This window comes from Carassius auratus, chromosome 47 (assembly GCF_003368295.1).
Source record: "Carassius auratus strain Wakin chromosome 47, ASM336829v1, whole genome shotgun sequence".
NCBI classification, from domain to species: Eukaryota; Metazoa; Chordata; class Actinopteri; order Cypriniformes; family Cyprinidae; genus Carassius; species Carassius auratus.
In genome coordinates, this window is record NC_039289.1 from 231,123 (window position 1) to 251,847 (window position 20,725).

The following is a 20,725-nucleotide window of genomic DNA, read 5'->3' on the forward strand; positions in this document are numbered from 1 at the left end:
AGGGTCAACAACGATGTTGTCCCAGGAACATGTCTCACTTGGTAAAATCAGGTTCTGCGAGAACATACACTGGCAGCACTATCACATGTCACTAGAGATGGATGGGTCACATTATTTATTAGGCCTCCAATAACTACGGAGGTTGCCCTGTGTTATAAAGATGATAATATTATATTTAGAATGATACAAATTAAATGCACTGCTGGAAAGAGAAAACTTTAATCACACACTGAAGTAAAAATTGAAATTACAGGCAGATCCAACTTGCATGAATTTCATCATGGCATCTGTAAGTCAGTAGCTTGTATTACCCCCATGTGTTGTGAACGTCATATCATCATCATTTTTTGTTTCTGTTTTGTTAAGCACAAGCTCAACAAGTACTTTCCAATGAGAAACCCTCAGACAGACCAAACTTAAACTGATCATTGACTCCAGAACACAGAAAGAAGAAGAGATAAGACACAAATATAGCACTAGTACACATGATTACACACATAAAATATGTACATAAATATATTCACATCTGTTTAGGAAAATTCATACTAATTTCTAAAGATAGTACAAGTGGTAGTGTGTCGCATCTTTACTGAAAATTATTTAGAGGCAAATTTCAGCAAATTCAAAGTTTCTCGTTTAACAAAATTCAGTGCAACAAATGAGGAATACAAAAAAAAATCCGCTTTTCTATGGTTAGCTGAACGGATTATTTTGGTTATATTTCCTCTGACTTTGCACAACTAGAAACCGTTCTCAGCTCAGAAACCCTGCTCACAGAATTCATTCATTCAAAAGTCTTTTTGTAAAATGATTATTGGGGGAGGGCTGTGAAGATCATTCCTCTCGAGAGTAACTGAGCAATCGGAAATGCTCAAATGTTAATTTTGATGAGTGAGGTGGGCCGAAGCTTTATTTGATTGTGTTCCCGGTCCCGCCTCCTTTTTCCGTTGGTTACGGAGGTTTCATCATTACATTCATCACTGTGAACATCTTTGTAATATCTATTTTTGAAGTCTGTGAAGAGAGATAAACAGAAGTATAACATGCTGTAATTAAACTTAAAGAACATTATCAAGTGATTCACATGTCATTTCACACACACCACCAACAGAATTCTTAGATTCTTAGATTCTTAGAGTTTAATCATTTTATTTAAAAAAATAATCCAGGTGTAACTGATAAAACAGCATCGGGTTCAGATTCACTGCACTCTTCTTCATTGTACCACCACACACAGAAACACATGTGAAAACATGTGCACTTATGATGGGAAATATATCTCATAACAGCTCATTAATACTTACACTGTTTGATTTGATTCCAGTTGTTCTGAAGTGCATACAGTACAATCAATATTAAAATAATTAGGATGACAATAACAACTGTAGGCATGATATATGAAGCAGATCCTAGAACACACAGTGAAACATAAACACAATAAGCAATGAATAATATGACAGAAAAACATAAACAAAAACAAAGCAAATAAACCTAAAAGCAAATGGCAACATTCTGATGTGTTTTGCCCCTAAAATATGTCAAATGCACAGCACATAGAGACAAGTGAACCAGGTTTCAACTTACCATCACTCTTGTTGTCATTGACAGCTGGCTTTGTCAAACTCCGTCCTGTTGACTCTGGTACTTTACCTGTTTTCTCAGAAGAAGCTTTAGAGTAATGTAAGAGCTCTTTCAGCCAGTAAACACACTCATATCTGTAGTATCGTTTTAGATAGACAAGTTGTTCTCTGTCATGGTTCCACTTCATCACTGTGGGTATTGCTTGTGGTACATATGCAGTGTATCTGTTCTCCTTCAGGTCCAATGAGATGAAACGCTCTCCATCGTAACTGTACTCATCAAACCCACGTGAGACTCCAGTCTCATCATCCCAATCACATCCATACATCCTCTGATACGTGTGAACACCTGAAAGAGCGAGAGATAATACTATTTTTTATCTTTTTAATGTACAAAATAATTCTTTGATGTTTCTAAGTGTAGTATAAGTAAAGGATAATGAACTAATAAAGCTCTTCAGTGAGATACAAGACTCTCCTGACCACGCTGTCTGGGTTTGTTTTGTGATAACTGACTGTAAGTATACATATGTATAATAAGATATTGGTATGAGTATATATTATTTATTATATATAATTTATTATATATTATATTATATTATATTATAAGCTCATTAAACAAAAATAATACATGAAGAAAAATCATTCCTAGCAAGCAGCTTTGAATAAGATAGACAATTAAGGGTTAGTCACTAGAGGCTGACATTTTTTAATCATGGGATTGGGACGGGACACAGGAAAAAATGTCAGCGGGAGTGGGCGGGACTGGGAATCATAATTACACTTTGATCCCCAACTTTATACACAAATATATCCTACCTTTTAAATAAAGTATAAACTTTAGGCTTATATTTTAATTGTGAACTCAATTCTACTTCCCCTGTCTCTTTATGCTTTCCTCCTGTCTGCTTTGGTGCGGCTGGTTCAGTAAATGACCTTCGTGTGACGGACAGATTGTTAACGGCTGGTCTATGTGGTAGCCTACATCGTGCAGGACATCCAAAAGCCCACCTGTCATTCATGTTAGACCTCAAATATAGCTTTTCATCTAAAAGATTTATGTAGTAACAACTTTACATGTCCGCAATCTAATGTTAGCGCACAGAAATGTTGTAAGGAAAGTGTGTGTGGAAACTGAACAGCAGCGCGCTGACAGCAGGACAGATGGAGGCATGGTGCTCTCACTTGCTCTTAAAATATTCTGTAGTTATTGGTCCTACACAGTGCTTTAAGTGGCCCAAAAGAGGTGCCGGTACTCTATTATAGCCTATTTTATAAAGGGGGGGGGGGGGGGTATGGGGGGGTTGGGGGTGTCTGTGGTCTTGGGTGACAGGATGGGGGGCTTATGATATTAGACTTCGTAGCCTATAATAAAAGATAATGAATTTCAAACCTTAACAAAACAAATTTTTATTCAAAGATCAACCGTCTGTCATTACTCTTTAGTCTGGAACAAGAAACAGCAACATTAAAATCATGAACTCAAATGTCATTGTAAAAAAAAAAAAAAAAAAACAATGACTGTTGTAACAGTGCGTAAATCAGACCTTTCTGTAACACTTAACGTTAATAAGCTTAAACGAAAATAACGAAATAATTGTGTAGCGGAGTATTTTTTGTACACAGTGCCCGAACTGTCAATCACTCCTGTACGCGTGCATCACTGTCTTCCTCGAGCTTTAAAACAAAAAGGGAACAAAAATATCATATTGTCTTTGTGCATAGGCTATTGATTAATTAGATAAATTAATATCTAAATTTGTGCCTTGCCGTCTACGGTATTTTTTTAGAACTTAGAAAAAAGATGCTGCAGCCAATGAACAGCCAGCGGGGGCTGCAGGACGACTCAACCTCCGCAGACAGTTTTTAATGTTTATCAGACAATAAATACTCAAGATTTTGCTTTAGTATAATTTTCGGGACAATTAGGGGCAGATTCGGGAGTCGGGACAACAGTGTAGATTTCGGGGCTGTCCCGAATTTTTCGGGACGTCTGGTCACCCTTCCTGAAAGAGCTGCTGCATTACTTCATTAGCTTGACTCTGACCTGCAATGATAGAATACAGACTTGGTGAGGCGTCAGTCAGCGAGTTTCACACTCTTTCTCCGACTACGTTGAGTTAGTTGATGACACTTAACAGTGGGAAAAGCGACGCATGCGTTTTAATCTTGTATAACTTGAGGGTGAATGGGTAATTGGGTAATGTACTTTCTGCTCTCGGTGTATGGGAGGCGGTTTCAGCATAAAAACGTTCCAGCGTTACTCGTCGTAATTATATTTTTACTAGTAACAATTAAATTACAGAGCTCTCTAATTGAATTGTTACTAGTAAGAATTAAGTTACAGAGCTCCATAATTCAGTTCTTACTAGTAACAATTAGAATTAGAGAGCTCTGTAATTGCAATCTTACTAGTAACAATTGCATTACAGAGCTCTGTAATCGGTGACATATCATTATGCTAATCGTGCCTTATGCATATTCAACTGGGGTATATAAACAGGCAGACGGGAAACTTTGGCGCCCCCAGCTGACATGGACGAAGTGGAGAGGCGGGGCTGAGCAGTCTGCAATTTCTGCATTTGTAGCCAAAACATTAAATTCAAACACAATACCATTTTAAATCCCCAGGACGTCTCCTAACAAAATAAAAAGAGAAAATGCAGGTAACACATTCATAAAAGAAATTATAGACATATTAGTGCTCTTAGTGCAAGTTGTCTAAAAACAATCTGGTGCTTCCTACACTCAAAAAAATGTACTTTCACTTTTGCCAATTTACTTTAACAATGTGAACTTAATTTAGTCTAGTTCATTCAACAAAAAAGTGTGTATTGTCAGCTTTACTTAAATTATTTGTTCAGCCAACATAACTGTTGCATAAAAGTAACAGATTAATAAAACCAATACAGACTTGAATCTCATTGGCTGAGGATTTTGCAGTGTATTATGGGTAATTGTTGTTCTGTCACCCTCTTGCAGAAGTGTAGCACCATTAGATAGGTACCAGAGTAATGATAGAGCATGGTTGGGTTCATGAACTTGTTCTAATATTATTTAGAGCAAAACATATAAATAAGAGGTTGGAAATGTAACGTTGCATTTGAAACGTATGTTTTGTGATATGTTTGATGAACCTTAATTAAGAAGCGATGGTGGTGTTGAATTGTATCGGGCGACTGCACTCTTATTTACTGATTCGTGTTATAGTCTTACAAAATCCTTATTGAAGGGGGCGTTGTTTATCAAGTGGAATCATTTATTTTTCTTTGTCATCATTAATCACAACTTTCATGTACAATGAACTGAATTGTTGTTTGTTGATTCTACTAAGGTTTGTTAATTTAAGTTTACTGTAAAATGAACTAGGCAGTTTTGATACAAACAAAATGGCAGAAAACATGGGAAGACAGATGTCCAGAAGTGATGTATTCGCTCTTCTGTTTGATTCGTTTTCATCTGTTAAGAGTTCATATTTCTTAAATTTTCAAGACACTAAATGTAATTTCAGTCAATCAAAGGAATTATAAACTGTGTATTTAAACTTGATTTTTTTTTTTTTGCTACAAGATATGATGAAGTAGCTAGCCAACACTAGCAAAATATAACCTCATTTCTGGTCAGAACAAATCTTTACAGTTAAGAAACATCACCATAAAAAGACATTTAGGCAATTTTAGGAACGTGAAGTAATTTTTCAAGCATTTACTTTTTATTTCAAGTGCAAATAAAAGTAAAAATAGTAAAATAAAAAAGTAAAATAGTTTATATATATATATATATATATATATATATATATATATATATATATATATATATATATATATAATAGGGCTGTCAAATGATTAACATTTTTAATCAAATTAATCAGAATTTTTAGTTGATTAATCATGATTAATCATTATTTGCAATTACACCTGAATCCTAACCATTTTTTTTTCTGAAATGCATACCAAAAGATAAATAACAGGACACAGATACATAATTTTCATGTATTGATTCATCAATATGTGGTTCTTTTTTTCTGAATTTCAAAAGTTTAACATTTACTTAGATCAAATTTACCTGAGCACTATATCAAACCATGCCATTTAACTACAGATAGTGTAAGAGTTTTAGGTGAACCAGTGATTAAATATAGCCACATATCTATGAAATTATGCATAGAGAAACTCGAAAGAATGAACTCAGAAAAACAAACATGCGCCACAATCACATAAGCAGCACTCTGGGCACTCTTGTTTTTGGGAGCTGTTCATTTGCTCTGCCACAATACTTTAGGATCGATATTTTCACGTTCTGAAGCCTTCAAGTGCCAGTAAAACCAAGTAAAAATGCATATGCTTTCCCAAACAGCTGTAATTTTCGCTGCATTGAATGTAGGCTTTCTGCGCATGCGCAGTGTGAAACACAGGACGCTATAACACAGTGATCCTCAAATCTGGCTCGTGAGATCCACTTTCCTGCGAAGTTTAGCTCTAACCCTAATCAAACACGCATGAGTTTGCTAATCAGTGTCTTTAGGATCATTAGTAAATCACAGGCAGGTGTGTTTAATTGGAGTCTGCGCTAAACTCTGCAGGAAACTCGCGAGCCAGATTTGAGGATCACTGCTATAACAGGAAGAAGAAGCTCCAGCGTATCAACTACCAAAGTCATCTCTGTTTATCGAGCTTGTCATGAATGTATTTGAGAGTAACTGGGGTAAAACCTTAAGCTTCTTCGGCTGTTTTTTACTATCTTGAGAATTCAGAGATCGACGAGACTTTCCTAACCTGAATAATTTGTCACACTGCGCATGCGTGAAATGCGTTAAAAAATTTGACGTAATTAACGATAACCAACTAATTAACGCCGTTAACGCGCTATTTTTGACATGCCTAATATATAAATTAGACATTTTGACTAGACATAAGAAGTATTTGGTAAGATTTAGATTTTTTTTTTTTTTTGCAGTGGACCTATGAATTTAACATGATTTACTGAGTTAAAATACTCAACAGCACTCCATTTTCTGTTTTAATGTCAGGAAATAAAGTTGATACCCATGTAGTGGAGTTAGAGGATTTAGATGAAAGCAGACCTGAGAAAGAAGGTAATGGCGTAGACATGGGGCAACAAATAGAAGAGGAAACATTCAGTAAAGCCTCCAGAGCAGAATCAGATCCTGATTTATCGTCAAATAGTGAAATCGATGACACTGTTTTGAATGAGGACTATACACCTGAGTAAGATGACAGCCCAGATAATGGTAGTGATACAGACACAGCTCAAGGAGCTGTCAGTGAAGGAGATGCAGGAGATGTACTTCTTGAAACTTCTGCCGTTCAACGTCATAGGCGCCCAAGGCCAGATATGTGGACGAGAGAGCTGATAAAGGAGAAGCGTCTTAAGGGGGAGAATTAAAAGAATCCAATGGGACAGGAGAGACCACCAAAGACCATGGGCCCACCCTGCACATCACATCACTGCTTGAAGTCAGAGAAACTGACTGAAGAGCATAGAACAGATATCTTCAACAATTTCTGGTCCATGCCTTTCTGGGAGACACACAAGCTGTATATCCAGACTCTAGTCCAAAATGTGCACATAAAACAGAAGAAAGGTGGTGTTGCATCTAGGAGAACAACGTCCCTATTATACCACCTGCAACTGGCAGATAGACGTAAACTACCTGTGTGTATGAATCTTTTCTGTTCAACACTTTGCATCGCCCCCAGAACCATTGGATCATGGTTAAAACTGATCCAAAACTGATCCGTGTAAACCCGAGATCAACAAGACTGGCCCATGTGTGCCCATATCAAATGTTGACCAGACCTGGCTCTCTGGACTGCCTACAGTCCCATCCCATTACTGCCGTCAGGACAAATTACACATCTTGGTTATATTTAGGAGAATAAAAAAACTTTGGTTATGTTTGCACAGCACCTAAGTGGAACTTTGATTAAGGGTAGAAAAGGAAAACAGTGGTTAAGGTTAGACATTAATAACTTGGTTAGGGTTCACAAGTTACACATCTTGGTTACATTTAGGAGAGTAAAACAAGTTTTGTTATGTTTGCATTTTATATGTAAGAGAAAGTCATGGCATATTCTGCCTAAGTCACTTTTATTGGTTAGGCAATTGATGATGGATCTTTTTCTTTTTGCATACTTGTTCACACATCTGGTTGAATGTACTGTTATAATATCAATAAAAAATAACAATGTGATTTCTAAAAAATTAGTTTTTTCTTGTTTACCAAAAACATTGAAATATGACTTAGGCGATTATGATATGAGGCTAACGATAATATATAGCCTATTTATATATATAAAAGAGTTAAATGCACAGTCAGAATTCCTCAGTGTTCTCTTGTTCATTTTACTTAACAACAAACACATGCAACCACAACAGGCATAAGCTTATTTGAAGGCAAAATAAAAAAAAATCTTGCAACCTGGAGAAAAAAAAGAAGAAGAAAAAAAAAAACGTGAAAAAACTTTAGGCTAGATTTAACCTCGAGTCACAATTTATAAAAAGTTTAAGACTATTTGGCCTAATGTTTTCTATTTTACTAAACAACAAACACAATCATTCAATTATTGCATATCAATTCTAAACACTGTAAATATTCATCTCAGGCATCATCTTAATTTGCTTTAATGTGAACATGATTAATGTTACCTAAGTCTGTAAAATATTTCAGGATACTTTAGAACCACGCTACAGGGCTTTTATTTTGAAACGCACTTTTGTAGGCGGGATATCTGCAATCTGTTTTGCATCTCATGAATAGGAGTTTCTACTAGTAATAATACAATTATAGAGCTCTGTAATTAGAATTGTTACTAGTAAGAATTGAATTAAAGAGCTCTCTAATTCAGTTTTACTAGTAACAATTACAATTAGAGAGCTCTCTAGTGGAATTGTAGAGCTCTGCAATTGAATTGATACTAGTAATAAATGAATTGTAGAGCTCTCTAATTGGAATTGTTACTAGTAAAAATTGAATTATAGAGCTCTTTAATTCAATTGTTACTAGTAAGAATACAATTGCAGAGCTCTATAATTCAATTAGAGAGCTCTACAATCATAAATGTTACTAGTAAAAATGTAGTTATAGAGCTCTATAATTGAATTGTTACTAGTAAAAATATAATTACGACGAGTAACGCTGGAACGTTTTTTTGCTGAAACGGCCTCCCATACTCGGTGGGATGAATTAGGAAGCTTGCATTAAAGCGGCAGTGCAGGTAAAAGATTAAAACCTCTATTAAAACAGATGTCCAAATGAGCGTACCGGTACGCTAAAAGCACGTTCTGGGCGCACGGAGAGGTGGTGGTACGCTCACGAGCTGGTGGTACTGAGTACCGGTGCGTACTGGCCCACTTAAAGCACTGGTCCTACAGATAAAATATATATAATCAATATACCTTTATTTGTGTGCACTCAGAATAACAACGAAACGCTGTGCTTCTTTAAAATAATAAAAAAAAAACAAGATGTGGATTCTGCCGTCTCGGTCACGTGAACTTGAGCAAGAAACTTCGAAACTCTGTATGAAAAATAAATCTATAGAGAGAATAAAAAAGAAAGAATAAAAACGTTGTGTTAGAATGGGGGATTTACATGAAATGTAATGTGTGTGCAATTCACAATGAACATTGTTTAGGTGTCTTTCAGTTCAATAAAATAAAAAATAAAAACTACACTTTGAATTTGAATGTATCTAAAGTATTTTTATTTTTATTTTTTTTTTCTATTTTTTTTTTTTTTTTTTTTTACTGTAATTGACAGATTCCGGACCTTTTTATTTTATTTTTTGCTGGGGATGAGAGAGATTGAAAATCCACTCCTGTGTCACCCTCTAATAGTCAAATCACTAATTATACAACTTTTCACCACATAAATAACAAGCACATGAGAAGCATTTTAATATTTTACCTGTTTATTATCTTATAATCCATGACAGAGTGCATAACAATAATTCTATCATCAAGACAAACTCTTCAACAGTATTATTATAGTGCTTTCATTTTACAGTAAATACAGTCGACAACTGAGACTGTTTAGATTAAATGAGACGGAGTATAGGCTATCTGCATCATGATCTGAGAGACATTTATGAAGCATCATTACACAGCGTTTCTATTGAAAGTATGGTGAATAACAGACCTCCGAATGTCAAGACTGACCAATTAGAATCAAGCATTTCAGAGAGCCAAGTAATGAAGTATTGTAACTCACCGTGTGTCTGATTGAATCGCTGCATTAAACGAGGAATATTATTTTTGTAGATCTGCTGAACATTTTCTCTGATCTCAGTATCTGCTTTCCACAGGTCTTTAGATGCATAATCTTCCATCCAGTCCTGTTTGGGAATCAGTTTCTTTATCTCACTGTCATAATAATCAATCTGCTGTCCATCTAGTGTAGTTACAGCAGAAAACTCTGGAGTTTCTTCAAACATCTGTCCATTTACTCCAGTGTATGTAGTGATGAAGATGTGAGACGCTGAGAAAATATTCAATAAACAATCAACATCACAATAAACACACCACCATAAGGCTCTTAAACATGGTTAATGCCACTGATGATGAGGACTGGGAAGCCTGTCACACATAAGATCCAACAATAGCAAACCACAACCATCCAATCAATCCCACACAGACAAACTTAAGCCTTGCTTCATATTTCTTCTTGTTACAAAAGCCATTTCTTTTGTTTCCTGTTGACTATAATTTAAAATTATCTATCACAAAGCTATGGCACATAGACACCCCTTGAAAGCAAGTCTGTTCTTTAATTTAAATAAAAAAAATAATTCATTACTAACTAGTTCTGTTATCATGAAGAATATTCTAAATTTATTTATTTATTTATTTTATTAAAAAAAAAAATAATAATAATAATAATTACTTATTATGTTAAGAACATCTCATAATTTTCTGTCTGTTCAACACACGGAAGTAGTTTCCAAAAGATAAATCATTGTTTAAACGACTTTACGAAACAAATCTCACCTGAATGAACTAAAGGTATGCAGATGGAGAAAATTATGAAGATCATTTTTAGATGAAAAATCCTTTAATTTGTCATTGAAGAGCGCTGCTAAAACTCTGTAGCATTTGCCAAACCTGAATCGACAGGATAAAACCAGTTACTGAGTGAGTTACATGAACTTGTGACTAAAAGCTTCCGCCTTAAACGTCCTTATTAAGATTGTTTATCCAGAGTTGTAAAGACATCTTCTGTGGCTGTGCTCAGTAACCAGTTTTTCCTGTTAATTCAGGTGTTGCAAATGCTACAGAGTTTTAGCAGCGCTCTTCGATGACTACGCAAAGAATTGTGTGTCAAATTAATGGATTTTCATCTGAAATGATCTTCATAATTTTCTTAATCTGCATACCTTTTGTTCATTCAGGTAAGATTCATTTGTAAAGTCGTTTAAACTATGATTTCTCTGTCAGAAAGGCCTTCAGATACTTCTGTGTGTTGTGTGTTTAATTAACAGACAGAAAATCATGAGATGTGTTTAATTAGAATAGATTTCGTTTGGTTGTTAAGTTAAATATCAGAAGTGGATTCACAGTCAGAAATGTGCTTGAATGCATGAAACAAGTAGAACTGTGGCCAAAATATAAAAATAAATAAATAAAACCCAGCCACTCCAAAGAACATGAATATTAATTATACTGATAATAATAAACAAGAAGCTAAGAACAGTTTTCAGTAAGACTTATGTCTCTGTATTGTGGTTTTTGGCACTGTATGTGGTGTTTAATCATGCCTGAGAAATTTTTCTTTGTTTGTTGAATATTTTCTCAGCGTCTCACACGCTCATCACTACATACACCGGAGTAAATGGACAGACAGTTGCAGAAACTCCAGAAGTTTCTTCTGTATCTACACTGGATGGACAACAGATTGATTATTATGACAGTGTTATAAAGAAGCTGATTCCCAAACAGGACTGGATGAAGGAGTTTGCTGCTACAGAAATATGGAAAGAATACACTAAGATCAGAGAACAAGTGCAGCAGATCAACAAAATCAACATTACTGCTCTAATGGAGCAATTCAGTCAGCCACATGGTGAGTTCCCTATCTGTCGGTCACTACGAGTTATGTCGAACGACATATGGCGTCTCACTTGGGAGGCCAATCATCTCTGAGTTTAAGAGAAAACGCCAATGAAAATTGGCTAGTGGATTTAACATACCTGAGCCACTCCCCGTGCCAATGGGTATAAAGGGCAACAGGTGCATCCACTCATTAGATTTTTGCTTCGGAGCCAAGTGGTTGTTTTAAAGCTGTTATTCTCCACAAAGCCATTCATCTGTGTCGGGAAGCTGTTCTGGTTGGTGCTACGGTGCAAACAGCGGTGTCCCTTTCAGCAATTCCCCTGGGCGCTTCTACTAAGAGAGCAGATTTCCTAAAAGAGCAAATCACGGATGATTTGCGTCTTTTTAAGGACGCCATTTCGTCCCGTCCTTCTGGATGCGGTCGTTTCCTGTTCTCTGACAACGGGCACGAGTGTTGTCTTCCGTGTCTGGGCATTCAGCACGCTGAAGGCGCGTTCGTGGATGGTTCATGCACGCACTGCGTGTGTCACCATGGCAACGCTGTGATCGCGTCACTTCTTTGTCCCCTCTGTCACTACCCGTTCCGGTTTCTCTGCCACGAGCAGAGGACCACCGGCTAGTGCTCTCGGAGATTTGAAGGTGACAGTGAGAGCTTCTCCGCCGGGCCACGCACCACGGACCTCTTACCCCTTCCGCAGTGTTTGTCCTGTGCGGCTGCTGAGTGATTTTGCTGTGCTGTCTTATGGCAGTCCCAATGGGTCATTTAGTTTACCACCAGGGATCAGATGTCGATTGCAGCATCAGGGATGGGCTATTGACCTCTGTTGATGAAGATTCGGTGGGGCTGCCCACTTTGAGTGTTGTCGCCACTGCTGAATTGACCCAGAGTTGACAGCCATGCTTGCCCGGGCACCTGTGAGCATCAGGATGGAGGTGAAGTGCTCATGGCTGTTAATTGTTTCTCGGTGTAGAGCGCGACTCACAACCGCGTTTTGCTCTGGTTCTTTTCTTCCCGGTTTTGCATGGAGAAGTGATGTAGTCGTGGACGGCCCCTTTTTACGACTGGAAGCAGCTCATTTCGTTCCTCCGTCCTCACTACCCTCGATGGCGGGGCAGCTAGGGGTGCGACTGCGGTGCACTTGTGTCCGCAAAACGCCACTACTGGGAGGAATAGCCTGCGCCTCTCACCCAAGGCCTGTAAGCTGTTGGCCGCTCTCGCTGCCAAGGCTTACAGTGCTGCAGGCCAAGCTGCCTCTGCCCTGCATGCCATGGCTATCCTGGAAACTCACCAAGCCAAGGCTTTAACAAATGCACGAGGGTAGACCCAACCCGATGTTGATGCAGGAGCTGCGCACGGCGACTGACCTCACTCTTCTGGGCGATGAAAATCACGACGCAGTCCCTCGGGAAGGCGATGTCCACTCTGGTGGTCCAGTAATGCCGTTTCTGGTTCAGCCTAATGGTATTAGAGACGTTGACAAAGTGCACTTTCTCGACGCTCCCATCTCCCAGGCTGTCCTGTGTGGTGATGCTGTCAGGGGCTGTGCCCAGCAGTTCCTGACAGAACAACAGCAGACTGAGGCCATACAGCACATCTCGCCACGACGTGATCCTCCGGTTGCCACCATTACGTCGCGGACAGTGCCTCAGCCTGCTCGTCGCCGTGGGCGCCCCCCTGCATCCTCCACACCAGCTCCACCCTGTGCTGAGAGTTCTTCGAGGCCGGTGCGTCGAGCCCTGCGCAGGAGAGCGCGCCCCCCGTGTCACTTCCAGCTGCGAAGTCCTCTAGGAAGACGACTAAGCGGCCCTGACACGGGCAACTCTGAGATGTGGGAGACTGCTCTTCAGGAGCTGGCGGAGACAGTGCCACTCCTTCCCTCAGAGGAGGGCCGGGTGGATAATCCACAGTTTTTGTTTCTTCTGTTCCGCTGCTGGTCCAATGGCCGACGGCACTCACTTTTTCATAAAAGAGCATTTTCCCTTTCCTCCGAGTTGCAAGGCTCACGGGTTGACAATGAGCGATGCACTGCCTCCTCATTCTCACCCACGACGCCCCCTTTCGCCAGCGGTCAAGAAGTCGCGGTTCAGAGACGCAATTCCTCTCCACACGTCTCTTGCCAGTTTCTCTGGGAACACGAGGAGTGTGGCCGAGATGACTCGGAACGCGATGCGAGACTTCAGTGGCAGTCCGGGACACCTCTGTCTTGCGCGAGGAGATTGCTGTCCTGCTGGCGAAGGATGCAATCGAGCCAGTCTCTCCAGCCAAGATGAGGACAGGGTTTTACAGCCCTTACTTCCTCGTACCCAAGAAAAGTGGTGGCATTGGGCCTATCCTGGATCTGCAAGTCTTGAATCGGGCCCTGCACAAGCTCCCGTTCAAGATGCTGACGCAGAAACGTATTATCAAATGCGTTCAGCCCCAGGACTGGTTTGCAGCGATCGACCTGAAAGACACATACTTTCATGTCTCGATCCTCCCTCGCCACAGACTGTTTCTGCGGTTTGCATGGCAGTACAAGATCCTCCCCTTCAGGCTCTCCCTGTCCCCGTGTCTTCACAAAGGTCGCGGAGGGCGCCCTAGCCCCACTCTGGGAAGTGGGCATCAGGATCCTCAACTATCTTGACAACTGGCTCATTACGGCCCGGCCCCGAGACCACTTGTGCGATCACAGGGACTTGGTGCTCTGGTACCTCAGTCAGTTGTGGCTTCAGGTCAACCGAGAGAAGAGCAAGCTCTCCCCTGTGCAGAGAATCTCTCACCTCGGTATAGAGTTAGACTTGGTTAGTATGATTGCATGGCTCACCAGCGAGCGTGCCCAGTCAGTACTGAACTGCCTGAGTTCCTTCAGAGGCAGGACAGTGGTACCACTGAAACACTTTCAGAGGCTCCTGGGGCATATGGCATCCGCAGCCGCATTCCTGCCACTCGGGTTGCTCCATATGAGACTATTTCAGCACTGGTTGCACTCCCTAGTTCCGAGATGGGCATGGCGCTGCGGTACACATCGTGTCACCATCACACCGTTGTGTCACCGCCAATTCAGCCCCTGGTCGGACCTTGCCTTTTTACGGGCCGGCGTGCCCTGAGAACATGTGTCCCGGCATGTTGTTGTCACAACAGATGCCTCCAACATGGGCTGGGGTGCAACATGCAATGGGCAGGCAGCTTCAGGGTCCTGGACAGGACCTCAACTGCTTTGGCACATCAACTGTCTGGAGTTGCTGGCAGTGCATCTAACTTGTGGTCCGCACGGACAACACTGCAGCTGTTTCGTACATCAACTGACAGGGCGGTCTATGAACACGTCACCTGTCCCAACTCGCCCACCATCTCCTCCTCTGGAGTCTCTTTTTTACTCACAATTTGTACAGTGTCCCAACTTTTTTGGAATCGGGTTTGTAAGTTATACAACAATAAAAGAGCAGATCTTATGGTTCCCACTGTTTCTTCTTCAGGTGTTCATACATATCAGAGGATTTATGGATGTGATTGGGATGATGAGACTGGAAAATCACATGGGTTTGATCAGCACGGTTATGATGGAGAAGATTTCATCTTTCTGGACCTGAAGGAGCTCAGATACATCACAGCTGTAGCGCAGGGAATACCTACAGTGATGAAGTGGAACAATGACAGAGAACGACTTGTCTATCTAAAACGATATTTTAGATATAAGTGCACTGACTGGATGACATATTTCTTGACATCAAGGAAAGTGGATTTTGAGAGAAGAGGTACCTTGTTTTTGAGAACTTCACTTTGTCCAACAAGCAGATTTTTTTATTATTATAATGAGTCTTTAATGTCTATTTTCTCATGCATTGCTTCAATAAACATAAACTTAGCAAAATTAAGTTTATTGTATGGATAAATGTTAATAAACGTATCTAATTATTAAATATTTTCCTCACACTGATCTCAATCTTTTGTAGCTCCTGAAGTGTCTCTGTTACAGAAAACTTCCTCCTCTCAAGTGAAGTGTCATGCCTCAGGTTTCTACCCATCAGCAGTGAATATCACCTGGTTAAGAAATGGAGAAGATCACGATGAGGATGTAGATCTTGGAGAGTTACTACCAAATGAAGATGGGACCTTCCAGAAGACTGTTTCCCTCCGTGTTACTCCAGATGAATGGGAGAAGCACCAGTATGTTTGTGTGGTGGAGCACGAGACAGGGACTATACTGAGGAATCTGACTGAGGACGAGATCAAGAGTAACTACGGTAAGTTGCTAATAGTGCGGTATAGTGTTTATGTTTTTTTTTTAAATACTTGCTAAAGTTTACACTATCCTCACCACATTTGGCTAATAGGTCATTTGATCTTAATGGAGAGACAGAAATCTCTCTGAGTTCAATTTCAATATCTGTATTCGTGTTTCAAAGTCAGGTTTGAACAACACCAGGGTGAGTAAATGACGACAGAATTGATCAGTTAGACCTGAACCTACCCTTTAAGATCACACTGTGCAAACTTATCAAATAGATTTTTTGAATCAAAATAAGATGTTAACTCTAGGAATGCAAAAGTACCATTTTTTTTTAACTCATGTGATACCAAAAATTCTGAGTATCTGCTAATACTGATCCAATCTGCTACCAGCACAGTTTTTTATTTAATGTAGAATTTCCATACTTCTCTGTGTTGACCTGATCATCATTCTTTTGTGTATTAATCACAATCTACTGCTTATAGACAGCTTCATTTTAATAAAAAAATAACAAATTAAAAAATATTATCCTTATCTATGACAATAATAAACTAGGTTAGTGGATAATTCAGCAACAAAAGATACTCCAGAAAAATCAAAGGTGCACAATAATTATATAAAATCTAATGAAATATTTTATTTACCAATAAAAGTGAATAAGTCTAAAATCTGGTAACATGTTATTACACGTTGCTCTTTGTATTTTGGTAAAATAGTACATTCATGAAAAAAAAACAAGTATATACATTTATATATATGCGCAGAAATGTATTATAATACTAAAGGCGCCAGAACGGCAGAGAGCGCTTATGCGTATCCCGTGCTCAAAATGATGAGATTGAAACAACACGGAGTCACAGTGTGCAGCTGCGCAGTCCTCCGAGTCCACAGAGAACAGTTAGTACAACACACAAGCTGCTCTTTTCGTGTTCATCTTCAGTTCTCTCTTCACAGCAGTTCAGTCAGTGTACATTTGAGTAAATTAATTACTCCGGGATATTGGTTTGTTTTAACTCAGAGGGAGTGTCAGCCACATTAAAAAGTTTACAGCTTAAGTCATTTGTGGATTAATGCGTATTGGAGACGCGAACCGTTTAAAACGATTCAGTCTGATCGGGTGAACTGGTTCAACCGGTTCACTAAGAAGAATCGGTTAAATCAACAATTTGTTCATAAACCGGACATCACTGGGACAAAGGAAAGATATATTGATACATTGTGTATTAAATCTGTGCGTTAGTTTAATGAGCCTTTTCTTTGAACAGTTTTAAACCTCAGTTACTGTGCACTCTAGAAGAGAGTTTCACGGTTTTGACTGTAGTAACGGAACAACACACAGTTTGATTGCTGAATGGAGGATGACAGACAGCCACAGCGGAGAAAAGAGTTTATGTGAACTGAATTTAATTACTTAAGGATTAATCTGTACCTCACATGGAACAGATTCAGTACACTTAAAATATGTGCACGAAAACATTTTGGTGCCTAATAATGTTGTTGTGCCTTTCGCGGGGCTCAACAATAACACATAATAGTACAGTATCAGATTTGGATCGGTCTCGCACAGAAAAGGACAGTCTCGGAGCCGATACCGATCCTGATTCCTGAGCATCGGATCGATGCATCCCTAAACTCTTTCCTCGCTAGTGTTTTTGAAAAAAAAAGTTGCCAGACATTTTTTATGATTTTTACTAAACTTTCTTGGCCTCCAAAATATTTTATTGAATATCTGTCATTGCAATAAAGAACTCTACTTTTAAACAACTTTGTTTTATTCAAGTTTCAAACATTACTGCTTTATCAACACTTAAATGTTGGTAAATTTTCTAAAAAACAAAAACAAAATAATTTAGAGCAAAAAGCTGAGAAAATCAAGTTTTAATCAAATAATATATTTTATATTATATTCAGTAGGATGCTTAAAGCAAAGATGCAGCAAAGCTTCACAGTCCTTTGCCATTGACGTTTCACTCAGTAACATTGGGCAGATTGCGTTGTTTTTCATATGCAGCTGCGTACATATGAGATTCCTTGTTTCTGCGATGTGTGTTTGATCAGCACATTCTAGACTCTTTCAGGAGATGTGTAATAGAAGGCACAGTGAGGACACGGAAACTTGGAAAATTCCATGTTTGGCGGGGAAGAGTTAAGAAGGGATAGTTCACCTGAAAATAATCTTTCTGTCATCATTTACTGATGTTGTTCAAGCCTGTGCAACTCTCATCTGCGAAACATAAAAGCAACCCAGCACAATGTCTAGCGTGATCTTCTTTCATACAATGAAAGTTACTAGGAAAAGAGTTAGACACATATTTCAAGTCTTTCAAAGTCATACGATAGCTTTGTTTGTTTGTTTGTTTATTAAAAATAAAAATAACAAAAAAAGTTGTTTCTCATTTAAATAATTTTCATTTAGTTTACTTTTATCAAATATTTATATTATATTTTGATTTAACTTTTTTTCTAATTAAAGGTTTTATTTTGGTAATGATAATAACCCTGGACCTAAATAAGTAATGACTTGTTATTATCATATTATTATTTAATCAGTAATTTGTTTCAGCCTTATTTTGCTGTGTTTTAAATGTATTTTATATTTAAGGACCTACAAAAAGGTACTTCACAATACTTATGAGTGTGATGTACGCACTGACTTTCATCCTCGTAGTCCTTCTAGTCCTGTATGTTGGTACTGCATTCCTTATTCAGAAAGTAAGTATATGTTTACACACAAGTATATGTTTTTTTCTGCTCTTATTTCCCAATTCAAGTGGTTTCATTAGCTGTAGGATTAATGGGAATGTCCTCAGCAATTACTCAAGCTTTCAAATGTTTGGATTTACACACATTTTATTGTGTTTGATTATAATTCTTTATATCGCTATTATTTTTTAAATACTTTACATTATGTACTGTACACAGCCTCACCTTAAACAGCCCTCACTTCAGTTAATTCACATGTGATAAACTTTTAAATGCTAGTGTAAAAACATCTTCAAATGTTAAGAAATGAATCCAGTTTTCAGTAATTTCCTTTACATGGACCACAATAGTCCAGTCTAAATGAAAACGGTCTCATCTAACCATTTCATTTGGATTTAAATGGTTTCTGTGTCTATAAAAAGGATGTATTTCAAAATGTGATTTTATATTTGGTTATTGTTTTGTTAAATACACACATGTATTGATTTGATTCAACTGGCAACAGTTAAAGGGTTAGTTTACCGAAAAATCAAAATTATGTCATTAATGACTCACCCTCATGTCGTTCCAAACCCGTGAGACCTCCGTTCATCTTCAGAACACAGTTTAAGATATTTTAGATTTAGTCCGAGAGCTCTCAGTCCCTGATTAAAAAAGTTAACAGCTTAAGTCATTTGTGGATTAATGTGTATTAGAGATGCGAACCGTTTAAAATGATTCAGTTCAATTTGTTGAACTGAATGATTCGTTCGCGAACCGCATATCCAGCTGCTTTGTTTTGAACTCTCTCTCACAACAGACACGGAAGAGAAGACAATGCTGAATAAAGTCGTTGTTTTTGCTATTTTTGGACCAAAATGTATTTTCGATGCTTCAGAATATTCTAACTGACCCTCTGATGTCACATGGACTACTTTGATGATGTTTTTCTTACCTTTCTGGACATGGACAGTAGACCGTACACACAGCTTCAATGGAGGGACTGAGAGCTCTCGGACTAAATCTAAAATATCTTAAACTGTGTTCTGAAGATGAACAGAGGTCTCGCTGGTTTGGAACGACATGAGATTGAGTTATTAATGACATAATTTTAATATTTCGGTGAACTAACCCTTCAAGAAAAGTTGAGTGTAAGCTTCAATAGCTGTTTACAAAAACAGTCAAAACCAAATGTTTGTCTTCAAGAAGCATTTAAAAAAAAAAAGAGATTTGCAGAATTTGCTGTTTTTACAATTCCAGTGTCTATAACATCCTAATTTAATTAATATTTATGACATTACTTTGCAGGAAAGTAATGCAACCAGTAACCAGGAAGATAGTCTATTGCATAGCCCATCCAGTGATAGCATTGAAACTGTCAACAAAGCTCTTTGAATGGTTTTCTCCAGTCATCTGCACTTTCCCCAGAATGTGGGAGATCAGATGATTTCCAGCATGCACCTGAGACCAAAACGTGTTTATTGCTGAATAATATTCTTGAGTATGGGCACTCAAGTATGAACGCTGATCTTTTGTACCAAACACAATGATCACATGACCAAATAAAAAGAAAAAAGAAAAAAAGGAAAAGAACACTTTCTAACATATTTGTGAGGTTGAGTCTATAAAAATACTGGATATGCATCAATGTATAAATTCAAATGCATATCAGCTAAAGAGCACCCAGATACTGTCTGAATATTACAATTATGTTAATTTCAGGTGTCATGAGAGATTTGAATGTACTATTGTGATATTGTCTTTCATCACTCAAATTTGTATATATTTTAAAGTAAAATAACCTTTTTTTGTAAATATACTGTTCACTGAATAAGACTAGTTTGACAGCTAGCTTTGTTAGTTTTAAATGGAAAAATAATAAAGAGAAACTTTTATTAACATATGCATTTGTCTTCTTTTCTTCAATAAAACGTGTACATAAGAAAATGTAAAACTGCAAATAGGAACAATATGTAAAGTATGGGTAAAATTGGAATACACACACACACACACACACACACACACACACAACACAAACAGAGAGAGAGAAACTTCACAGCAACAAGCCAAAAAATATGATAGAGGATGGGAGAAGGAAAACAAGATGCGTGGTAGAAGCGGGGATACTGTGGGATGAGCTATATTTATTTGCATAGTCGGTGTGTATTTGTGTTTTGGTTC

The 20,725-nt window shown here is 38.2% G+C and overlaps 2 protein-coding genes across 2 annotated transcripts; one reads left to right on the forward strand and one right to left on the reverse strand.

Moving 5' to 3' along the window:
• Window positions 1–871: 871 nt before the first annotated feature.
• On the reverse strand, window positions 872–10,635 carry LOC113064520 (class I histocompatibility antigen, F10 alpha chain-like). The gene is made up of 4 exons (XM_026235381.1): window positions 10,590–10,635; window positions 9,814–10,080; window positions 1,585–1,929; window positions 872–1,014 (listed from the first exon to the last, which is right to left on the reverse strand). Exons 1-4 carry the CDS (start codon window positions 10,633–10,635, stop codon window positions 872–874), a joined length of 801 nt encoding a protein of 266 aa, XP_026091166.1.
• A 219-nt stretch (window positions 10,636–10,854) lies between these two features.
• LOC113064647 (major histocompatibility complex class I-related gene protein-like) lies at window positions 10,855–20,421 on the forward strand. Its single transcript, XM_026235470.1, has 6 exons — window positions 10,855–10,990; window positions 11,395–11,661; window positions 15,108–15,386; window positions 15,585–15,875; window positions 18,465–18,574; window positions 19,853–20,421. The coding sequence occupies exons 1-6, from the start codon at window positions 10,897–10,899 to the stop codon at window positions 19,937–19,939; spliced, it is 1,128 nt and encodes a 375-aa protein (XP_026091255.1). The 5' UTR covers window positions 10,855–10,896; the 3' UTR covers window positions 19,940–20,421.
• Window positions 20,422–20,725: the final 304 nt, after the last annotated feature.

Coding starts and splice junctions, on each gene's coding strand:
- LOC113064520 (XM_026235381.1), bottom strand. CDS start 10,635: ATGATCTTCATAATTTTCTCCATCTGCATACCTTTAGTTCATTCAG. Junction 1,930..9,813: donor GCGATTCAATCAGACACACG/GTGAGTTACAAT, acceptor TCGCTCTTTCAG/GTGTTCACACGTATCAGAGG. Junction 1,015..1,584: donor CAATGACAACAAGAGTGATG/GTAAGTTGAAAC, acceptor CTCTCTTCACAG/ACTTCAAAAATAGATATTAC.
- LOC113064647 (XM_026235470.1), top strand. CDS start 10,897: ATGACTACGCAAAGAATTGTGTGTCAAATTAATGGATTTTCATCTGAA. Junction 11,662..15,107: donor GCAATTCAGTCAGCCACATG/GTGAGTTCCCTA, acceptor TTTCTTCTTCAG/GTGTTCATACATATCAGAGG. Junction 15,876..18,464: donor CGAGATCAAGAGTAACTACG/GTAAGTTGCTAA, acceptor TTTATATTTAAG/GACCTACAAAAAGGTACTTC.